This window comes from Alexandromys fortis, unplaced genomic scaffold, assembly GCF_014885135.2.
Source record: "Alexandromys fortis isolate MF-2015 unplaced genomic scaffold, M_Fortis_MF-2015_v1.1 scaffold_12, whole genome shotgun sequence".
NCBI lineage: Eukaryota > Metazoa > Chordata > Mammalia > Rodentia > Cricetidae > Alexandromys > Alexandromys fortis.
In genome coordinates this window covers 14,780,485-14,798,918 of record NW_026067937.1, presented here as the reverse complement: position 1 = coordinate 14,798,918, position 18,434 = coordinate 14,780,485, and the positions used below count along the sequence as shown (strand labels likewise).

The 18,434-nt window shown below is 42.0% G+C and overlaps 1 protein-coding gene across 2 annotated transcripts in view; it reads right to left on the bottom strand.

The window, feature by feature from the left end:
• Ttc17 (tetratricopeptide repeat domain 17) overlaps positions 1-18,434 on the bottom strand; it is a 115,664-nt gene that overhangs the window by 40,529 nt on the left and 56,701 nt on the right. For both annotated transcript variants that reach the window (XM_050147051.1, XM_050147050.1), the window contains exon 17: positions 6,793-6,963. In XM_050147051.1, coding sequence (XP_050003008.1) covers positions 6,793-6,963 — 171 coding nt within the window. The remainder of the gene's footprint in view (positions 1-6,792; positions 6,964-18,434) is intronic.

The following is an 18,434-nucleotide window of genomic DNA, read 5'->3' as shown; positions in this document are numbered from 1 at the left end:
TGTTTGGAACAATTAAAATTTTTTATAAGACAAAATTATCTGAATGCAATCACACAGTGCTTCCCAGAGAAAAGGTAGAGTTGCAGCAGGGTTTAGACAGAGAAACAGTCTGGGGGAAACTTTCTAAAAAGCCTATGTGCATTGGCTCAGGTACTTATGGAACAAAGTAGATATGTATGCAGGAATAAGGAAGACATTCGAAAGTGCTACTACTTGCACAAAGCATGTGGATAGGCAATCAGCAAAGGCAATTCAGAGAGAAGCTGTGACATTAATATTTTCTGGTGGAGTCTAGAAAAGGGGTTCCTACAGAAGGGATCCCTTGTTCTTTAGGTAGAATAATAATAAAGTATGTGAAGGCTGTGAGGATGATGACAGCCCAGGTCTCGGAGTACTGAGTCAGTGGTGAAGGTGTGGGTTGCAAGGGACAAGAATGGACAAAAATGGGACTAGAAAGGCATTTCATGAAACAGAGGAAGTTGACTTTGGGACTGCAAAGAGAACTTTGGAAGAAAAATAGGGTGAGCTTAAAGATGGTTTTTAAGTCTCATGTGAAATAGTAGGCTTCTATGAGTGGATGTCAGCTTCCAACCTGAGTATAAAAATGGAATACTGTCTACAGAAGTCGAGTTAGGAGAGAGTTAGGATTTAATGCAGTTATCAGATAGCTCATATAAACATGTCTGCTGGTGCAGAGCAGTGTGACGAGGGCTGGGATATCATAACCCAGGAGCTTAGAGACTAGACTAGAATGGAAAGAAGCAGTGATCTGCAGACACTGCCCAGGTAGAGCACTGTCGTGCACAAATGTCCGATAGAGCTGGAAATACAGCCTTTTTGTATGGTGACAGGTCTGGACTGTGGCGGAATCTCAGATTTTAAATAACGCTGGAAGCAGCAGGAGTAACTCTAGGCTTGCAGCCCGTGGGGCAGATGGTGTGATATAAACTGAAACAGAGACTGACACCCACGCCTCCAGTTTCCCTTCATCTCCTTTAGCAGGCACTATTTTCATATGGGAAATGGAGGATAAATATTGTGACGCCGGAGAGAACACGAGCACCCACAGTGAGGGTCACATGGGTTCACAGTGGGTTTCAGTCATGTTAGGGATTCTGTCAAGAGTCACAGAGAGTAGGGGTGCTGAGAATGCAGATTATCATATGTGCCCCAATTTAAATGAAAACAGCTCAGTGTGATTTCTCAATGTTTCAAAAACACATGGACATTCAGGCTTAAGTCTGAGGCCTTTAGTGTAAGAGATTCCAAAGGAGACTATGCTAATAGAGAGAGTCTTGGTGACACAATGCTGAGATTGGTAGCTGACACACAACTCAGAAACAATCAGCTGAACAAATACTTTGCTAGGAAAGCTGTGAAAACTCTCAGTGAGAGCATTTTAAGGATGGTGAGACCTGGAGCGAAGAACTGGAAGGAAATGAGCACATTGGACTGATGTGGAGAGTGAGAGGGCAGGCAGCCCCTTCACGCCACGAGGGCAGGACAGTAACAGGAAACAAGACCACTGGCCTCCTAAGAGGAGGCCTGTGTTCCAGCTCAGTGTTAGAAGGGTTTAAATCAATGAACAATAAAATGGATCATCAAAGTAGAGATGGGAGGTCCAGATGCCCAGGGTAGCCACGGAACCAGTGGATGACTTGCTGCTAGGGGCACTATTGGGAGGGAAAGAAACATCAGAACGGGAATAAAAGAATGTGATTATCTATTTTTGGTGGAGGTGGGGAGGTAAGAAATGCATTTATAGTGTCAGAAGAGCAGCTTTGAGAGCATTTTAAGGAGCAAAGGTTAGAAAGATGTGAATAGATTAACAAAAAGTACATGCACAGTAAACAGCCTAAAGGCAAGACCTTCAGGTCTGACTTAAAACACCCCCTCTATGGTCTGGTAATAGAAACACTAGTCAATGGAGCACCAGAACTGAAATGGTCTGTTTGAAGCCAGGCTCTGTCATGCCATCCAATCTGGCCTTGAGCTTGCTATACATCCTGAACTGGCCTCAAGCTCATTGATCCTTTTTGCCTTGGCTTTCCAAGTACTGGGATTCCAAGTGAGAATCACGAAGGGCAGTGGAGAATACTCACTTTTAATGATACCAAACACAGGACACAGACTAACTTGGTTTCAAATTAGGATGTAACCAGTTAGGGTCCTGGGCAATACTGTCTGGTGCTCCAGTATCCTCCTTGATTGTAAGTCAGGTTGCAAAGCTGAAGGTCTGCTGGGGACTTATGTCACAAGCACTGGTGTAAACCATCAGGATGCTAATCAGAAAGCAGGGCCTAGAGTTAAGCACTCACACCAAGGTGGGCAGGGAGGTTTGATGTGTTCTGAGCAGAGAAACAAAAACAAAAAACAAAGCAGTGGTGCTCTTTCTTCTTCTGTGTGAGTCAGTACAGCAGGAGCAACAACTCAGAGGACAATCTAGGAAAGCCAATGGGAATCTTCCCTAGGGGGCTCTGGTACCAATATGAGGGCTCCTTCAACTAACAGGTGCTCCTGTGTGTTAAGGACTTGGCTCAGGGAGGTGACCTGCTCAAGCTTTAACGCCCAGTGGTGGTGGAAGTAGGTCATAATACCACTGTCTCTGTACAGCATCTACATCTTCCTTCTCTAGTGGTGGCTTGCCACTGAGGACCTGTGGACCAGGGAAACAGGTACTGAGCAGTGATCTGAAAATGTCAACCAGTGGCATCATCTTCACTCTCAGCAAAGTGAAATTTTTAAGAAAGGACACATGAGTAAAGTTCTTTCTTCTCTAGGGAAATGTGTGTTGGTGGATAAGGTGTCTGGATGTACATTTTTGATCAGGACTGACTTACCAACTAAAAATGATGTTCTCACCCATCAAACCTCTATTTCTGAAGTCCACTAATAATGAGACCACATGCATCATGAGGTTAAATATAATTTTAGATATGCCACCTTCTGAGAATTTGAGGGAGTTATCTAACTTTCCTGAGCCCTAATTGGCTATCTATACAGTAGGTTTAAGGATATCTGTTTCACAAGTTAGTGATGCACAATCCTGTGTAAGTTATAAAATGCCACCAAAAGGCAAGAATTACCATCACAGTTAACAGTCACCAGAGAGGACCTAACTACTTGTATTTCTTTAAAATTTCCCCCAAAACTAGACTTCTCAAAATGTCTTTAATGTCTATGCTTGGCTGTGTCCATGAAAACACACTATCATATGCTTGCGGTAAAAAGGAGGACTTGTTACAACTGATAATCACAGCAAAGAAAGCCTACTGATAAAAACATGTGGACTGTTCTCTTGTGGACATGTTATTGGTACCCAGAAGATAAGATAAAGAACTCCAGGTGATTGACACATGGCCAAGAAAAGTGAGTGCCTAAAAGTGTTCACTCCTCACACTGAGCAGAATCATCAGAGACAAAAGGAATCCGCCTTAGTAAGTCTGCACGACGCTGAAGGGGCTCGAGAAATTCCCTGCCCCAGTCAGGGTAAGTACGGCTCATCCTAAGCAAGGGGGCTGAATAGAAACACATGGAGAACATGGAATTGAAGATACAGAAATGCTGAGTAGGTGATTGCTGACTCAGGCAATGATGTGTTATACAAAAGAGAGATGGTGCAAAATTGTGGTTGGGTTTTACTCTAAATTGTCCTAGAGAAAAACAGTGATTAATGTAGTAGTCATAAATATCCTAGATACTAGAGAGTTGTAATGGAACAGGGACCATTTCTATAAATGGGTGAAATACTCTAGCATGACTCAGTGTCCTTTCTGATGACTGTAAGCCCAAGGACCTCAGGATGTTCAGGGGACTGTGTGGGTGTAATGGTGCCAAAAAAGACACGAGATGGCCAGGCTCCAGAGAAGAGTCATCTTGACTAAATGAGCAAAGCCACTGTCCAGTTTAAGGATTAATTCCTGTGAGTTGGTAAGGAGATTTAGTTTCCTTAAAGTCTAATACTTTCTAATAGAACTGATTATTTCTCTAAATCAATAAGGGTGAAGGTCACAGTGAGCAGAAAAGACACAATCGATCCCACCAGTGGTGGTCTCCCTGATGACTTACTTGCTTCTTTTATACAGGAGCTTTTAAATGTTTAATAGTAGGAGAAAAGATTTTGTATTAGTATCTACTTTAGACATTTTATTTATTTATTTGTGTATGTGTACACATGTGTGCATGCATGTGCCTGGAGATGAAACGATACCGTGGGGGTGGTCAGTACTCTCACTGTATCATGTGGATTTTGGGAATAGACTCAGATCATCACACATACCTACCACTGTAACAACCCTACTTGCTAAATATTAATTCAACCTACATAAGACAAATACCATGTTCACTTAACAAATGTACGACTTCACAGGTCATGGCATGTAGAAAGACTGGGCACTGAAGAGAAGGCCTGGTAGAGTGCTCATGCAGAAAATCTCAGTTTAGTTCTAAGACCCATGTCCAGTGGATGACAACCATCTGTTACGCCGGCTCAGAGGATCTGACATTCTTTTTGGCTTCTGTGGGCATCTGCATGTATGTGCACATATCCATACACAAGTAATTAAAAAATAGTAAAAATATATTTATTTTTTTAATCCCCAAATATATTTATTTTTATTACCCAACTGTATGCTGGGCATTGTGGGGCAGACCTTTAATTCCAGCACTTGATTAGCAGACAGGTGATCTCTATGAGTTCAAGTCCAGTCTGATCTACATAGAGAGTTCAAGGACACAGTTAGGGCTGTGGAGTGAAAGACCCTGACTCTGGAAGAACAAACAAACAAAAACGATGGGGCTGGAGAGTTAGAGCAGCTGTTGAGAGTACTTGGTGCTTTTGCAGAGGACCTAGGTTCAGTTCCCAGCACCCACGTGGCCCACAATCTTCTGTAACTCCAGTTTAAAGAGATTCAGAGTACTTTTCTGACCTCCAGGGGCACCAGGCATGCATGTGATGCTCATAAATTCATGTGGGCCAAACACTTAACACATAAAACAATAAGTAAAAATGAATATTAACAGCTGGGGCGATGGCCTCGCAGTTAAGGACACTTGGGCTCCTCTAGAGCATCTGGGTTTGCTTCCTAACTTCCTAACTTCCATGGCAGCTAACTAACAAGCCTTTGTAACCCCAGGGATTCTGATGACCTCTTCAGGCTTCCACGGGCATTGCATGCATGTGGTGCAACAGACATACATGTAGGCAAAACACCTACACACATAAAATAAGTAAATCTAAAACAAATAGTTAATGAAAGCTCATAATCTGATGGAAGCCAAGACACACAAACAAATTTCAATATATAAAATGTGTTTTGTAAAATGTAAAAAAAAGATAGCAGATGGAGTTTCTTAAATGTTTGAAAACCTTTGTGAATGTTTCACAGAGGAGGCAACACTGGAAATGTATAGGATCTATCTTTCTTCCTCCCACCCTCCCTCCCTTTTTGAGATAGTCTCACACATAGCAGGCTGGCCTTGAATTCCCTATGTAGCTGATATGTGACCCTCCACACCCAGTTCATGCAGTACTGGGAACAAACCCAGGACTTTGTACTTGCCAGGAAAGCATTACCATTTGAGCTACATGCCCAGGTCAGCAAAGCATTGGCAGAGGTCAGTATAAGTCTGTGTGAAGGATATAGAGGCTGAAAAGAGGCCTGAGAGAGGAATGGGCATTGTACTTCCTGCTAAGGTATAGTTATAAAAGAAATGGAGGCCAAGCTGCCTAATGGCCCACGCTAGTTTAGATTCTTCTGAATCATAATAGAGAGTTCCTGAGAAATTTAGGCTTAGGAAACTTACCTGATTAGAAGTATATTTAAGAAACAACTCAAAAAAAAAAAAAAAAAAAGAAAGAAACAACTCTTGGAACCCACCATGAATCCATAACAATGGACTTTGTTGGTCTTCTCTACACACACACACACACACACACACACACACACACACACACACACACACACACTATGTATATACATATATATACATACACACACATATGTATTTCTAATTCTATATAGACTTATATGTATGCACACACAGAGAGATAGCGCATATTCGAAGTAAAAGGTAAAGGCTCTAGTTAGGAAAACAGATTAAGAGGAAGGGCAGAAGTGAAGAAGGCCCGAGTCAGTTAGTAGCAAGGAGAGCAGGTGAAGAAATGAGAGCTTCAATAGGTCTTAGAGACTGAGGAGATAAAGGGGACCTGGGTGGGTTGAGCTGCAATCACAGGATGGGATATGGGAATTAAACACTTCAGTTCAAACGCCGACCCTATTCATCAAGAGAAAGCGCCTACAAAAATTAGCTAGAGCTGTGGAGAAGCCTTAAGCCACGCACAGCCTGGGAGACACTGGTGTACTCATGGGAATCTGTACCACCGAAGGCAAGGCACTACATGGGCAGGAAGAAGAGCAAGGCCAGGATACAGGCGTGCTGCTGACACAGGACAGAGTAAGTGAGGAAAGTGGGAGAGCATCTGAGGCAGGCCAGGGTCAAGAGCAAAGGATGCCAGAAGCTGGAGATGTTCCTCTCAGCAGTGACTCACTGCACAGACTGAGAGCATTGAGAAGAAAGAGGCACATGCATGAATCAAGTCTGTTCTAGCAAAAGAGGGACAGAAAAGGAAGAAAGCGTGTGAAGAGCACTTCCCCGTCATTTGGAGCCACTCTCCTGACTCTGTGAGTGTCACAAGAAGGAAACAAACTCTTGAGAGGAGAGAGGAGTGTAAGCCTGATGTCTGGGAGTTGATTTTCCCACAGAAGCATAGCTCAGGTCAAATCAACTTACTTTCAAGTCTAAGGGCATCTGAGCCCCTCCCTGAGTTCTCAACAGAAAGCACAGGGTCCTCCTCTGCTCCTTGCTTAGAGGGCTCTTCTTCAGCAGCATCCAGTGACTGTGGGTTGCCAAAATATTTCTGTTTGTCATGGCTGTTGTCCAGGGCTTTCTCATGACAATGACCTCAATGACAAGAGATACAGATACACACATTAGAAACATCTCTCACGTTGCCTCATAATGCAAGGTCCCGAAACATCAAGAGCAAAAGGTGACAACGCAGACAGTGCAGAAAGCAGTACATAGGCGTATGCGTGTGACCCATGATTTTTACTGAAATTCAAGTTTTGGCTGCTATGGTATTGTAAGAATCAAGTATTTTGGTGAAAAGCTGGTAGGCAACAAAGTTCAAGCCTCAAGATCTTGTTTTTATTCATCACTGTAAAATATCCCCTTGAAGCTAAAGACACTATAAAAAGCGGTGGTGGCACACACCTTTAATCCCAGCACTCGGGAGGCAGAGGCAGGTGGATCTCTGTGAGTTCGAGACCAGCCTGGTCTACAAGAGCTAGTTCCAGGACAGGCTCCAAAGCTACAGAGAAACCCTGTCTTGGAAAACCAAAAAAAGTGAGAAATATAGAGCCTGGATATGTCTGAGAATAATGGATTACAGAAAAATATACTAGTCTTTCATATAGCTCATATGAGTCATACCAAAAGGTGAGGAATTACTTAAGTTATATGCATTAAAACCCAAGGAATTAAAGGAGAACGATAGCAGCAATCCCACATTAAGACTGCAGTGTGAAAAGGTCGCTTGATTTCCTTTCAGACAGCATGTTCCGGCTGCCTGGGTAAAAATGTTCTAAGAACAAAATGTTAAATCTTGAATGAGACCCTGGCACTTTTGGCTACCTTCATCATTCACACAGTGGGACTGATCTCACTACAGTTGTGCCGGGAGTCACAGGATTTGGCCCTATCAGGAATATCTGTTGACACTCCCAGGACTGAGTTCCACCTGATGGTCTGGGCCAGAGAATACTATGCTGTGCTGAGACATCTCTCCTTTGTCACTGTTTGTCTCAGATGGTCTGGCTCACTGAATGGGATCTTTCCTCCTCCTTTCTGCTCTCTGTATACTGTCACTGAAGATGCAATCACTGGAAGGCCACAGATTTCTTAGTAGAGACAACCATTTGGTTAAGAATATGTAAGTAATTTCTTTCCTTTACCAGGACATTTAAGTGTGACTGCAGACTGAGGGAGTCACTTTCCAAAGGAATGCTTCTCACATACAGCAAAGATACTGCCAAAGCTGAGGATTCGGTTTCAAGAGTTCTTGCTTTTCAGAAATTACAAGCAGTTTGGGAAGACAGCAAATACAAGGCAAACAATGCTGAGGTGGCACATGTGCCAAGTAAGTCCTTCCAAAAAGCACTCTGGGGGCATAACTTCAACTCTGAAGCATCCAATAAGCCTACAGAAGGGTGCTGCAAGGAAAGGTGCCAATATTTATGTGTGCTTTGTGTGTGTTTTTTTAAATCCTTCCCCTTAACCCTTATAAAAATTGTTAAATATCTTTGTTTTAGACACAAGGAGACTGATTCTTAGTGAAAATAATAATAATCCAAACTAAGTTAAATGGTAACTGGAATTTGAGTTGGCCCTGTCACCCTTTACTCAGAAGTCCTCCGAACAGAGAGGATGGAAGCCTGCTGGCACCATAGGTAAAGAGCAGACGTGTGTCTAGGAGGCAATGGGGAACACAAACTGACAGACACAGTGTGCATACACGTGTCCACAGAGGGCTGATGGAATGGGAGCCACAAGCAATGGGAGCTGCAGTCTCCCCTACATTCCACCGGGGGACAGAGGGTTCTGATCTGTGCCCGCCTGTGCTTCACCAGCTGGTGCGAACAACGAAACAGAGAACTAAGCTCAACAACGCTGAAATAAAACAACATGGACAGCTCTCCACACCCAACTGACTTGAATGTACACTTCCCAGAGACAGTTCTTGATTGGGATATAAATAAGAATGGCTGTTAAAAGCAGAGAGGAAATACTGATGCTAAGGACTGATTACATCACTTTTCCCCTGATACAGGCTGTGTAAATTGTAATAGTATCAAAGCATAGGCTGGTGCAGTTTTCTGATGCGATCTGTCACATCACCTTGCTTCTCTTCTCTTTCCCTTTTCCTACTGCAAAAAATATTTCATCATTTAAAATGTCTCAGAGGAACCTGTAAGGTATGATCTTCAAAAGCCCTCAAAGCTAAAATTGGTCTTCCTGAATAGCCTCAGACCTGGACCCTCTCAGGAAGCAACATCTGGGTAGCTGACGAATGTCTTGTCCTCCAAATCACAAACCCAGGCCAGTAGCTCTCAGAGGGAAACAGAAAAGGGGAGGGAAGGAAGAACAGGCAGCTATTCTGTATGAGGCATTTCTTAGCAATACAAAGCATCGGAACAGCCCAGTGAAAACGAAACGCTTTAAATATTAAGAAATGAAGAAATGGCTCAGTGCTTAGGGATACATACTTATCTTGCGTAGAATCTGAGTTCATTTCCCAGCACCCATGTCCAGTGACTTCACAACCACCCATAACTCCAGCTCCAGGGGAATTAAGGTCTCTGGCTTCTACGGGGTACCAGCACTACCCACACAGAGACACAACATATGCATAATTTAAAAAAAATCTTTAAAAATGAGAACTATTAATGCTAATTTTTTACATCAAAAGTTAAAAACAGACTGGTTTTGAGTCAACTGTGATCTGTCTAAGTAGCTGGGTTACTGGTAAGTTAAGTTGCCTAACTTTAAAACTACATCTCCAGTCATCTGGGTGTGGTAAGGGAGAGTGTTAGTGAAATACTTTAGAAAGAGCTAAAGTCTGTGTTCTCTAGATCACAGTACACTTCTGCTCCAACTCAGAGCAGAACTGACAAGCCTTGAAACATGTTACTTAATTTCCTGATAGATTATATTCTTATTAAAGATAAGAAAGTATTGGATCTATACCAGAAAACACCCAAAATAGATGGGTATGCTGAAGCAGGAGGATTTGAAGCCAGCATGAGATACATAGTTAGACCCTGATGAGACAGATAGACAGATAGGCATGCATGCATGCATGAAAAGTAACAACAGCATTTTCTATACACAACATCTACCCTGAACTGATGCAGAAGATACTCTATCTATGGCTTAGGCTACCCTTGAGACATATGCCATAATTTTTAACAAAGACCTCATGATTTAAATGAAATGCTTTAGTTAACAAGGTCCCAAGTGAAAGACAAACATTCTTCTATGCATAACACTCAGGACTTGCTTACAAAGCGTTTTCATCTAAATCAATTCTATCTCCTTGTTGCAATCTCAGCTAAGCAGGAAACTCTAAGGAGGGCTCTTTTGCTTTGGGAACTGCTGTAGGAGCTTCAGCAATTCAACCCTTCTTCTCCGTGTGGAGTGTCTGCTGTATACTAGGGTTATTAATACTTCTTTGTGTGGAGTGTCTGCTGTATACCAGGGTTACTAATACTGACCTAGGTTATGAGGGTGTTGTGGAAAAAAGAACTAGCTAATACTCTGTCAAAGTGTAAGTAATTTGAGGGAAAAAGATATAACTGATTTGTGGATAGATTTTTTTTTTTCAGAGCAAATTAAGACTTGGGAGCTCCTGTCATTTCTAAAGTTAGGCAAACCTTTTTTCTTCTCATTAATTCTGTTTACCAAGTTCCTAGAAGATTACGTTCCACTTCCTAACAAGAGTTATCACTTACATGATAAATCTTAGGGAGTATGGTATTCCACACACATAACTCCAGCATCAGAAACGCTGAGGCATGAGCACCAACAATGAGGCCAGCAAAGTTATGGAGCAAGATTCTGGAACTCTTAGCCAAGTAACTCTAGCTGGTGTCACAGAGAAGATGGTTTGGTGCTTTTGGCATGATTATAGTTAGGAGCACAGCAAGAACCAGACTTCCTGAGTACAAATTCTGTCTCTAGAATCATCAGTATTCTAAAGCAGGGGGTTACTTTTATTATCTTTGTGTATCAGATCTCTCAATTGTAAATTGAGTTTAAAAATAGTAGGCCTTCATTCATTCATTGTGAATTAAATATAAAGAGTGAGACCATTGTGAGCATGGGATAAGCTGCTGTTATTATTAGTGTTGGTCCCTTGAAAAGTCACAAAGGAAAAAGAAGTTCTCTGGTATGACCATTCTTTAAAACAAGGCCTTTTAGTTTTAGCCATTGAATAATCTTAAGAGATGACCCATTGGAAGTTACTGAGGTACAGGCGTAACTTCAGAGAATTCGTATATGTTCACATGTATGTGTGCATTTCTGTGCACGTGTATGCATGCATATGTTTGTGCACTGTGTGTGCCTGTGGTGTGTGCGTGCATCTGTTTGCATGCATGTATATGCATGCATGCCTGTGTTTATGGGATGCTGGAATTAGAGATCCTATTAGTCTTTGAAGAGAAACAGCAACCAATTCAGCTCCAACTGCCATCATTTCTGAGTCCCAAGGCATCTGTTAGAAGTTAGCCTCACAGTAGCCCCACAGAAGAACCCTTACTGGCAACAGAGAGCTTTGAGTCAGGAATGACAGTCCTGTGTATGCCTTCCCCTTTTCTTTAAAAGGGGAGTGTCAAGATGGACACTCCACGCTAGAAAATCAAATTCCACCTTAGTCAAAGCCTTAGCGTGCAAATTTGAACAAATCAACAATCTATTTTTGTCAAGTTTCTTTCTTTCTTTGAACCGAAGACATAAGCTCTTGTGTGCAGAGACTCTTGGGGAAACAACAATTAATGAAACCACTGCTGAAGTAAGAATTTAGAAACCTTGAATTATGGGTAACATGAAGTGGTTGCTAAGGACTGGAGCTGAGAGACTGATGAAGGCGCTTCACCTCCTTTGCCCTATGCCGTCTTCTATTTGGAAAAAAACAAAAGAAATGATTTTAACAGCAGGAATGCTTCATTGTATTTCTCATTCAGCAATTAAAGCCCAATGAAATTCTTTGCAAGAAGTTTAAAGTAATTGCTATATGCAGACTGACCTTATAAGTGCATTGCCAGGGAGAAAGAAGCTATCTTTAACACTTGAAATCGGCAATCACTGAGGTGTACACTGGGATTCCCTCCTGGTAAGGGGAATGAGTCAGAGGATAGGGAGGGGAGAAAGAAAGAAAAAAGAAGTAAAACACATGACTGTGTGTCCCTCATATTATAAATTCTGGAGTTGAATTCTATCCCAAGGGAAGGGGAGGGTTTATCTGGTGTTGAACCGATCTCTATTGTCATAGAGTAGAAAACAAGAAACTGGATGTAAATTTGGCTTATTGATCCTGCCACATGGCCTTTCCTGAGATGACCAAGCTAGGAAGCAAAGTCAGGTTTAGTGGAGGCAGAATCACAACACAGCTTTAGAAACTACTTCAGTGAGAAATCCAGGCTCTGCCTTTAGAAATGTGAAGGACCAGATCATCCCCAGCAGCACTCACTCATTAGAATCTAAAGAAGTTTACTATGAGAGGATTTTACATTCAGAAACTATGAGGAAAAGTTAACCACCATCCATAGCCATTACCATTTTTAATTTTAATGTGGCATTCTTTAACTTGGAGTAATTTTCTTCAAGTTAGGATAGTGAGGAACTAAGCTCAACTGAATTCCTCAGGATTCCTAACTAATTCACAGATACTAATACTGAATCTGAGTCCAAAGAGATATTTGCTTGTAATGTATATTACAAGGTTGGGAGAATATCTGTTAGCTTATCATGGACAAGTGAGACAGACTCTTCTTTATCTATCTTCCTCCCGCGGCAGGAGCTGCAGACTTTAAAAAGCTTTCACTGACACAAGCATATGAGAGATGGTTTCTACAGAGCATTCTGGGTAAATACAGACCAAACGATTCAGCTACTTGTTACCATTGTTTTACAAAGGCGTTCTGAATACTGAAACCCCAAGGATCATCAGCTACTACAGCAGTCCAGTAAGGACACCAACACAGGAGGAACAGAAGAAATGATGGGCATGAAGGTGGAAAAGCTTAGTTCTTGCTCTTGAGAAGGTTAGGAAATTGCAGCACAGAGATTAGTTATAATATGACTTACAATTAGTAGACCAGGAGCCAGGCACAGTGGTACATACTTTTAATCCCAGCACTTGGGGGAGGGAGGTAGGTAAATCTCTGTAAGATCAAAGTCAGCCTGGTCTACAAAGCAAATTCCAGGCCAGTCAGGGCTACATAGTGAGGCACTAACTCAGAAAATAATAAAACCAAACCAAACCAAACCGAACAGAATAGGGGACCATATACGTCAGAAGGCAGAGTGGGCCTTCAAAACTGGTTATGTTGATTTGTGGGATGAGGATGCAAAGTTGTGGGGGAGGAGTTACTGAAAATATGTGCAAACACACAAAACTGAGAAGTCAGTGTGGACATATGTGTGCATACACATGTTAAGGAAAGTAGACTACATACAATGTATTCATTATATATCAGAATTTGATTCATTTGTAAACTTTGTAAAAAGCAGATATGAAAATATAGAAACTGATAACATGATTGCTCCGCGGTGTGGTTAAGGGGAAGGTTTTTAGTATAGATCTGAGGGACAGACTAGCTAGAGGCATCTGAAGAGTCCAGGGCAGAGATAAAAAGAAGTAGACTGAATGTGGCCAGCAGACTGGGCCTGGCCACAGGAGAAGCAGAGAAGAGTGTGGGGAGGAGGGAGATGAAGACAAGAGAGTAGGTAAAAGAGAGACCAAGAGAGTGCATAGCTGAAATAGCAGGGTTATCAGGAGAATGAGAAGCTGAGGGGAGGGAAGCTCCTGAGCTGGAGGAAGTTTTGGGCAGTGGGGGTGGGAGAATGAAGAAGAACTGAGAAGAGTCAGCATAGACTCTTGAACTAGAACAGGGAAGGGACTCACCATCAGAAGTATCTGCTGGGAGCAGGCTTGCCCTTTCTCTTAGAGCGAGGCTGTGATGCTAGGACAAGACTGTTAGATTTAAAGCTAAATGGGCTTTACTTATCTGTGTTTAATAAACTGTCTTGAATCTCTTGAGTTTAGTAATTGTAAGGACAGCATCTCAAACAAGAACCAGAGACTTAGGAATTCTCTAACTGCTCAGGCCTTGGGTCCAGTGACTTCTCATAGGATTCAGATGTGAGCACCAGGAATTCTTAGCTTTGCTATGCATAGTGAGTGTATCTAAACAAAGTTTAATAGAATTAATTTTTAATCTTTAATTATATTTTTTATAACGTACATGTGTGTTTATGCATGCAGAGAGCTTGTGTAGGGGTTAGACTTTTGGGAGTCTATTTTTTTCCTTCCACCATATAGGTTCTGGTGAAAAAACTCAGGTCATATGGTTTGATAGCATGTGCCTTTACCACTAGGTCCCCTTTCTGTTCCCACTAAATTTTAAACAGCTGATGTGGGATTCCCCTCTGTATGCTGTAATTACCATTAATGAATAAAGAAACTGCTTTGGACCTATAGCAGGGCAGAACTTAGCTAGGCTGAAAACTAAACGGAATGCTGGAAGAAAGAAGGGTGGAGTCAGAGAGAAGCCATATAGCCCTGCTGGAGACAGATGCCGGAACTTTAGCTGGTAAGCCACAGCCATGTGGCAATACACAGATGAATAGAAATGGGTTAAATTAAGATATAAGTTAACCAATAAGAAGCTAGAGCTAATGGGCCAAGTAGTAATTTGAATAATCTAGTTTCTGTGTGTCTATTTTGGGGCTGAGCAACTGGGAAACAATAAGTGGCTTCCTCCAACAAATTGGCACCCAACATGGGGAACTATATCCACATTAAAAAACCCGAGAAAGCTTAAAAAAGAATTCTGGACACAAAAGAACAGAGTTAAGCATGGCTTTTGGTAGCTACAATTTTTTTTTCTAGTTGGGCTTGCAGTGAGCAAGGTGATGCAGGGCGCAGTAAAAACTGCGAGACTTCTTTAAAAAAAGTGGCGGTTTCCTGGTTCAGCAGCGCAAATCACTCTGCTCTTTCGGGAGGTCTGGGAAACGAGCATTTAAATGGGTTTGTGAACAGAGTACAATAACTTGCTTAATGGCAACATAGACTGGCTGTGTGCCTGAAAATGGGGCAGTGTACATGGCTCCTGGAGGCAGCAAACAGTTCCACTCTGCCATGCTGGACTGGGCTGGGCAAGCAGGCAGTGTCGTATTTGACCTAGCTATGCCACAGCTTAAGTTTTTAAGAAGCGCTTAGCATTTTAAAAAGTGCTCCTGGGGGCTGGAGAGATGACTCAGTGGTTAAGAGCATTGCCTGCTCTTCCAGAGGTCCTGAGTTCAATTCCCGGCAACCACATGGTGACTCACAACCATCTTTAATGGGTCTAGTGCCCTCTTCTGGCCTGCAGAAATACACACAGACAGAATATTGTATACATAATAAATAATAAATAAATAATTAAAAAAGTGCTCCTGGACAGTAAAGGATTACAGATACACAATAAAGACAAATTCAGATAAAAAAAGACCTTTAAATAAGATACAGTATGTTAAAAAATGTATATAGGCTTGGGAGAGAAAAGAAAAAGAGTATAGTTATAAAAAGAAGTAAATGGTTTTGAAAAAAATAAAACAAAGTCTTTAAAGAGACAGAATACAGACAGCAAGATGTCTCTGTCAGTTCTAGAGTTTTGGAAGTTGCTTACAATGCACTTCCTGTTTACTTAGGTAATATTATATCCTTCTGGAGTCTTTGATGGAGTTGAAGAAGTTATATAGTTTTCCTTAGCTATGATAAAAGATAAAGTAGATATAAATATTGTAACTGTGATTCTTGCTTGATACCTGTTTTGTTATATGTAATTTTATTATGTTAAAGTTAAAACCTTCCTGTTTTTTTTCTTTTTTTTAAATTTATTTATTAAATATTTCTTCCTGTTTTTATTTAAACAGAAAAGGGGAGGTGATGTGGGATTTCCCTCAGTATGCTATGATTACCATTAATGAATAAAGAAACTGCTTTGGACCTATAGCAGGGCAGAACTTAAGTTAGGCTGAAAACTAAATGGAATGCTGGGAGAATAATATAGTTTCTGTGTATTTATTTTGGGGCTGAGTGGCTGGGAACCAACAAGTGGCTTCCTCCAACAAACAGACACTCCAGTTATTCTATAATAGAGTGTTTAGAGCACAGTCCTGTAGACTTCAGTGACAGAGTTTTTCACTTCCTTCACTGCAGATCCCACTTGCAAGTGCTTTGGATTTGGAGGTGGGGAAGATAAGCTTTGACTGGGGCACGTCTACCTACTTGGGTACCAACAGCCAATGAGTATCCTTACTGGGTTTGCAGTGTCTTACTTCCACTCCCTTATCTACTGTCCTATTCAGGAAGCACAAAGGCTGAGTATCAGCACTGACAGAGAAGGCACACATATCCGAACCTACACAGACAGGAGCACCCACAGGGCATATTCCTTTGTCATCTGTATTTGAAAATCTTATCCATTTCTTTTCCTAACAGACTCAATGTTTTATTCCCATGAGACCATATAACTCAGTAGATGTCACCCAATAATCAAACCTGGGTTTAAATACACAGCACTCAATTTTTAAAAAGGTCTCCAAACTAGAAATTCATTTGTTTCCTATCATACAAAAGCATTGCCAAAGGTACAAGTCACTTTAAAAAAATGTCAAAGAGCCCTCTGCCAGTGAGGGATGGATACTGCATGTATGTGTAGTGTGTGTATTTTGTCAATAACCTTTCTGAAAGAGGAAGACTCATGCAAATGCCACTGTGTGAGAGCAAAGTTTTATGTCCTGGTTAAATTTTCTGTCAACACTGTCACAAGCTAGCGTTATCTGAGAAGAGGGAACCATTGTAGAGAAAATGCTTCTATCAGATTGCCTGTAGACAAATCTGCAGGGCATTTTCTTGATTAGTGATTGATATAGGAAGGTGAGCTTCTGAAGACAATTTCAGCCTTGGCACAGGGCCCTGGCTTGAGTAAGAAAGCAAGTGGGGAAAATCAGGAGAAGCAAGCCAGTTAACAAAACTCTGCTTTGGGAAGTCAAGTTCCTGTCCTGACTTCCCTCCATTAGGGACAGTGATCAGGACACATGAGTGGAAAAAAAGTACTTTCCTCCCCAAGTTGATTTTAGTTATGTTCTTCATCACAGCAACAGAAAGCAAACTAAGAAACTTAACATCACATGAGCTTAGCTGTCTCCAAAAAAATCACCAGGGGTGAATGAAACCTTAAGATATAAGATGAGTCAAAGCCCAGTGAACTTGCCTAATAAACACTGAGTACACAGAAGCAGAAGCCAAGAGACTTGGGTACAAGTGCAGTGACACTTACTCAGAGTCACAGGAGGGCGAGGACACAGGCCCAGTCACCCTGCTCACCTCACTCCTTGCTGTTGCTCTGCAGTTTGCCCTGACTTGTGTGTGTTCAAGAAGTCACCAAGGCTCCTATTGCAGAGTGGAGCCCAAATACAAATGAAGATCTTGTCTAACTTTGCGATAACAACAACTTTCATAATACATGTGGTGCAGAAAGGAGGACCTGAGATGCAAAGCTCACTTAGTGCTCCTTAATAATACATCGTTTAGAAACTTGGGACAGCATCCCTAACGGTGCCGGCTGCTTGTGCTCCCAATGTCTCAGGTCTCATCTTTCTGAGAATACAAACTTGTGTCTTACTAATAAACATTATGCTTTCTATGAGTGGCAAAGCTGCAATGCCATCCATCCCAGCTGCCCTTGTTCTCAGTGTTAGCCATTCATATCAAGACAAGTCACACTGCAAGTGTTTCCCAAAGTCTGCTTACCCACCCCCATCTGTTCCATACTGTACTGTGGGAAACAAAACAGGCTACACTACGATTGACCTTTCCTCTCATTCTGTTCCTCAGAACTGCAGTACCCACTCCTTGGCTATTGTGACACCTTGACAACTCAATTTTCATTTTTCTTTTCTTTCTCTCTTTGTGTGTGTGTGTGTGTGTGTGTGTGTGTGTGTGTGTGTGTGTGTGTTTTCAAGACAGGGTTTCTCTGTGCAGCTCTGGATGTCCTATAATTCATTCTGTAGATGAGGCTGGTCTCTAACTCACAGATCCTCCTACCTCTGCCTCCCAGGTTCTAGTATTAAAGGCGTGCACCACAGCTGCCTGTCAGTGTCTATTTTTAAATGTTAGCATTTTGGAGACTCTGTTCTTGGCATTTAACACCCTGAATTCCCCTCCCCCTCTCCAAGGGAACCTGAGGCAGTACATGAACATGGAGCGAACTTGTTACTCCAGTACAATACCAATGCTGGCTCGTTTCTCCTCTGAGCTTCCTTTTTTTGATCAGTGACACTAACATCTACCTACCTTGCAAAGTTAGAAACCTCTCTTGTCCTTGGCTTCTCAGCAACCCTCATTGTCTGCCATATTCAGAGAGTCCGGTTTTATCCCATGCCTTTTCAGTCGCAGTCCAGCTGGCCTTGGTGAGCTCACAATAGATCAGCCCCACTGTCTCCGTGGGTGGGTGCACCCCTCGTGGTCCTGACTTCTTTGCTCATATTTTCCCTCCTTCTGCTCCTCCTTGGGACATTGGGAGCTCAGTCCGGTGCTCCAGTGT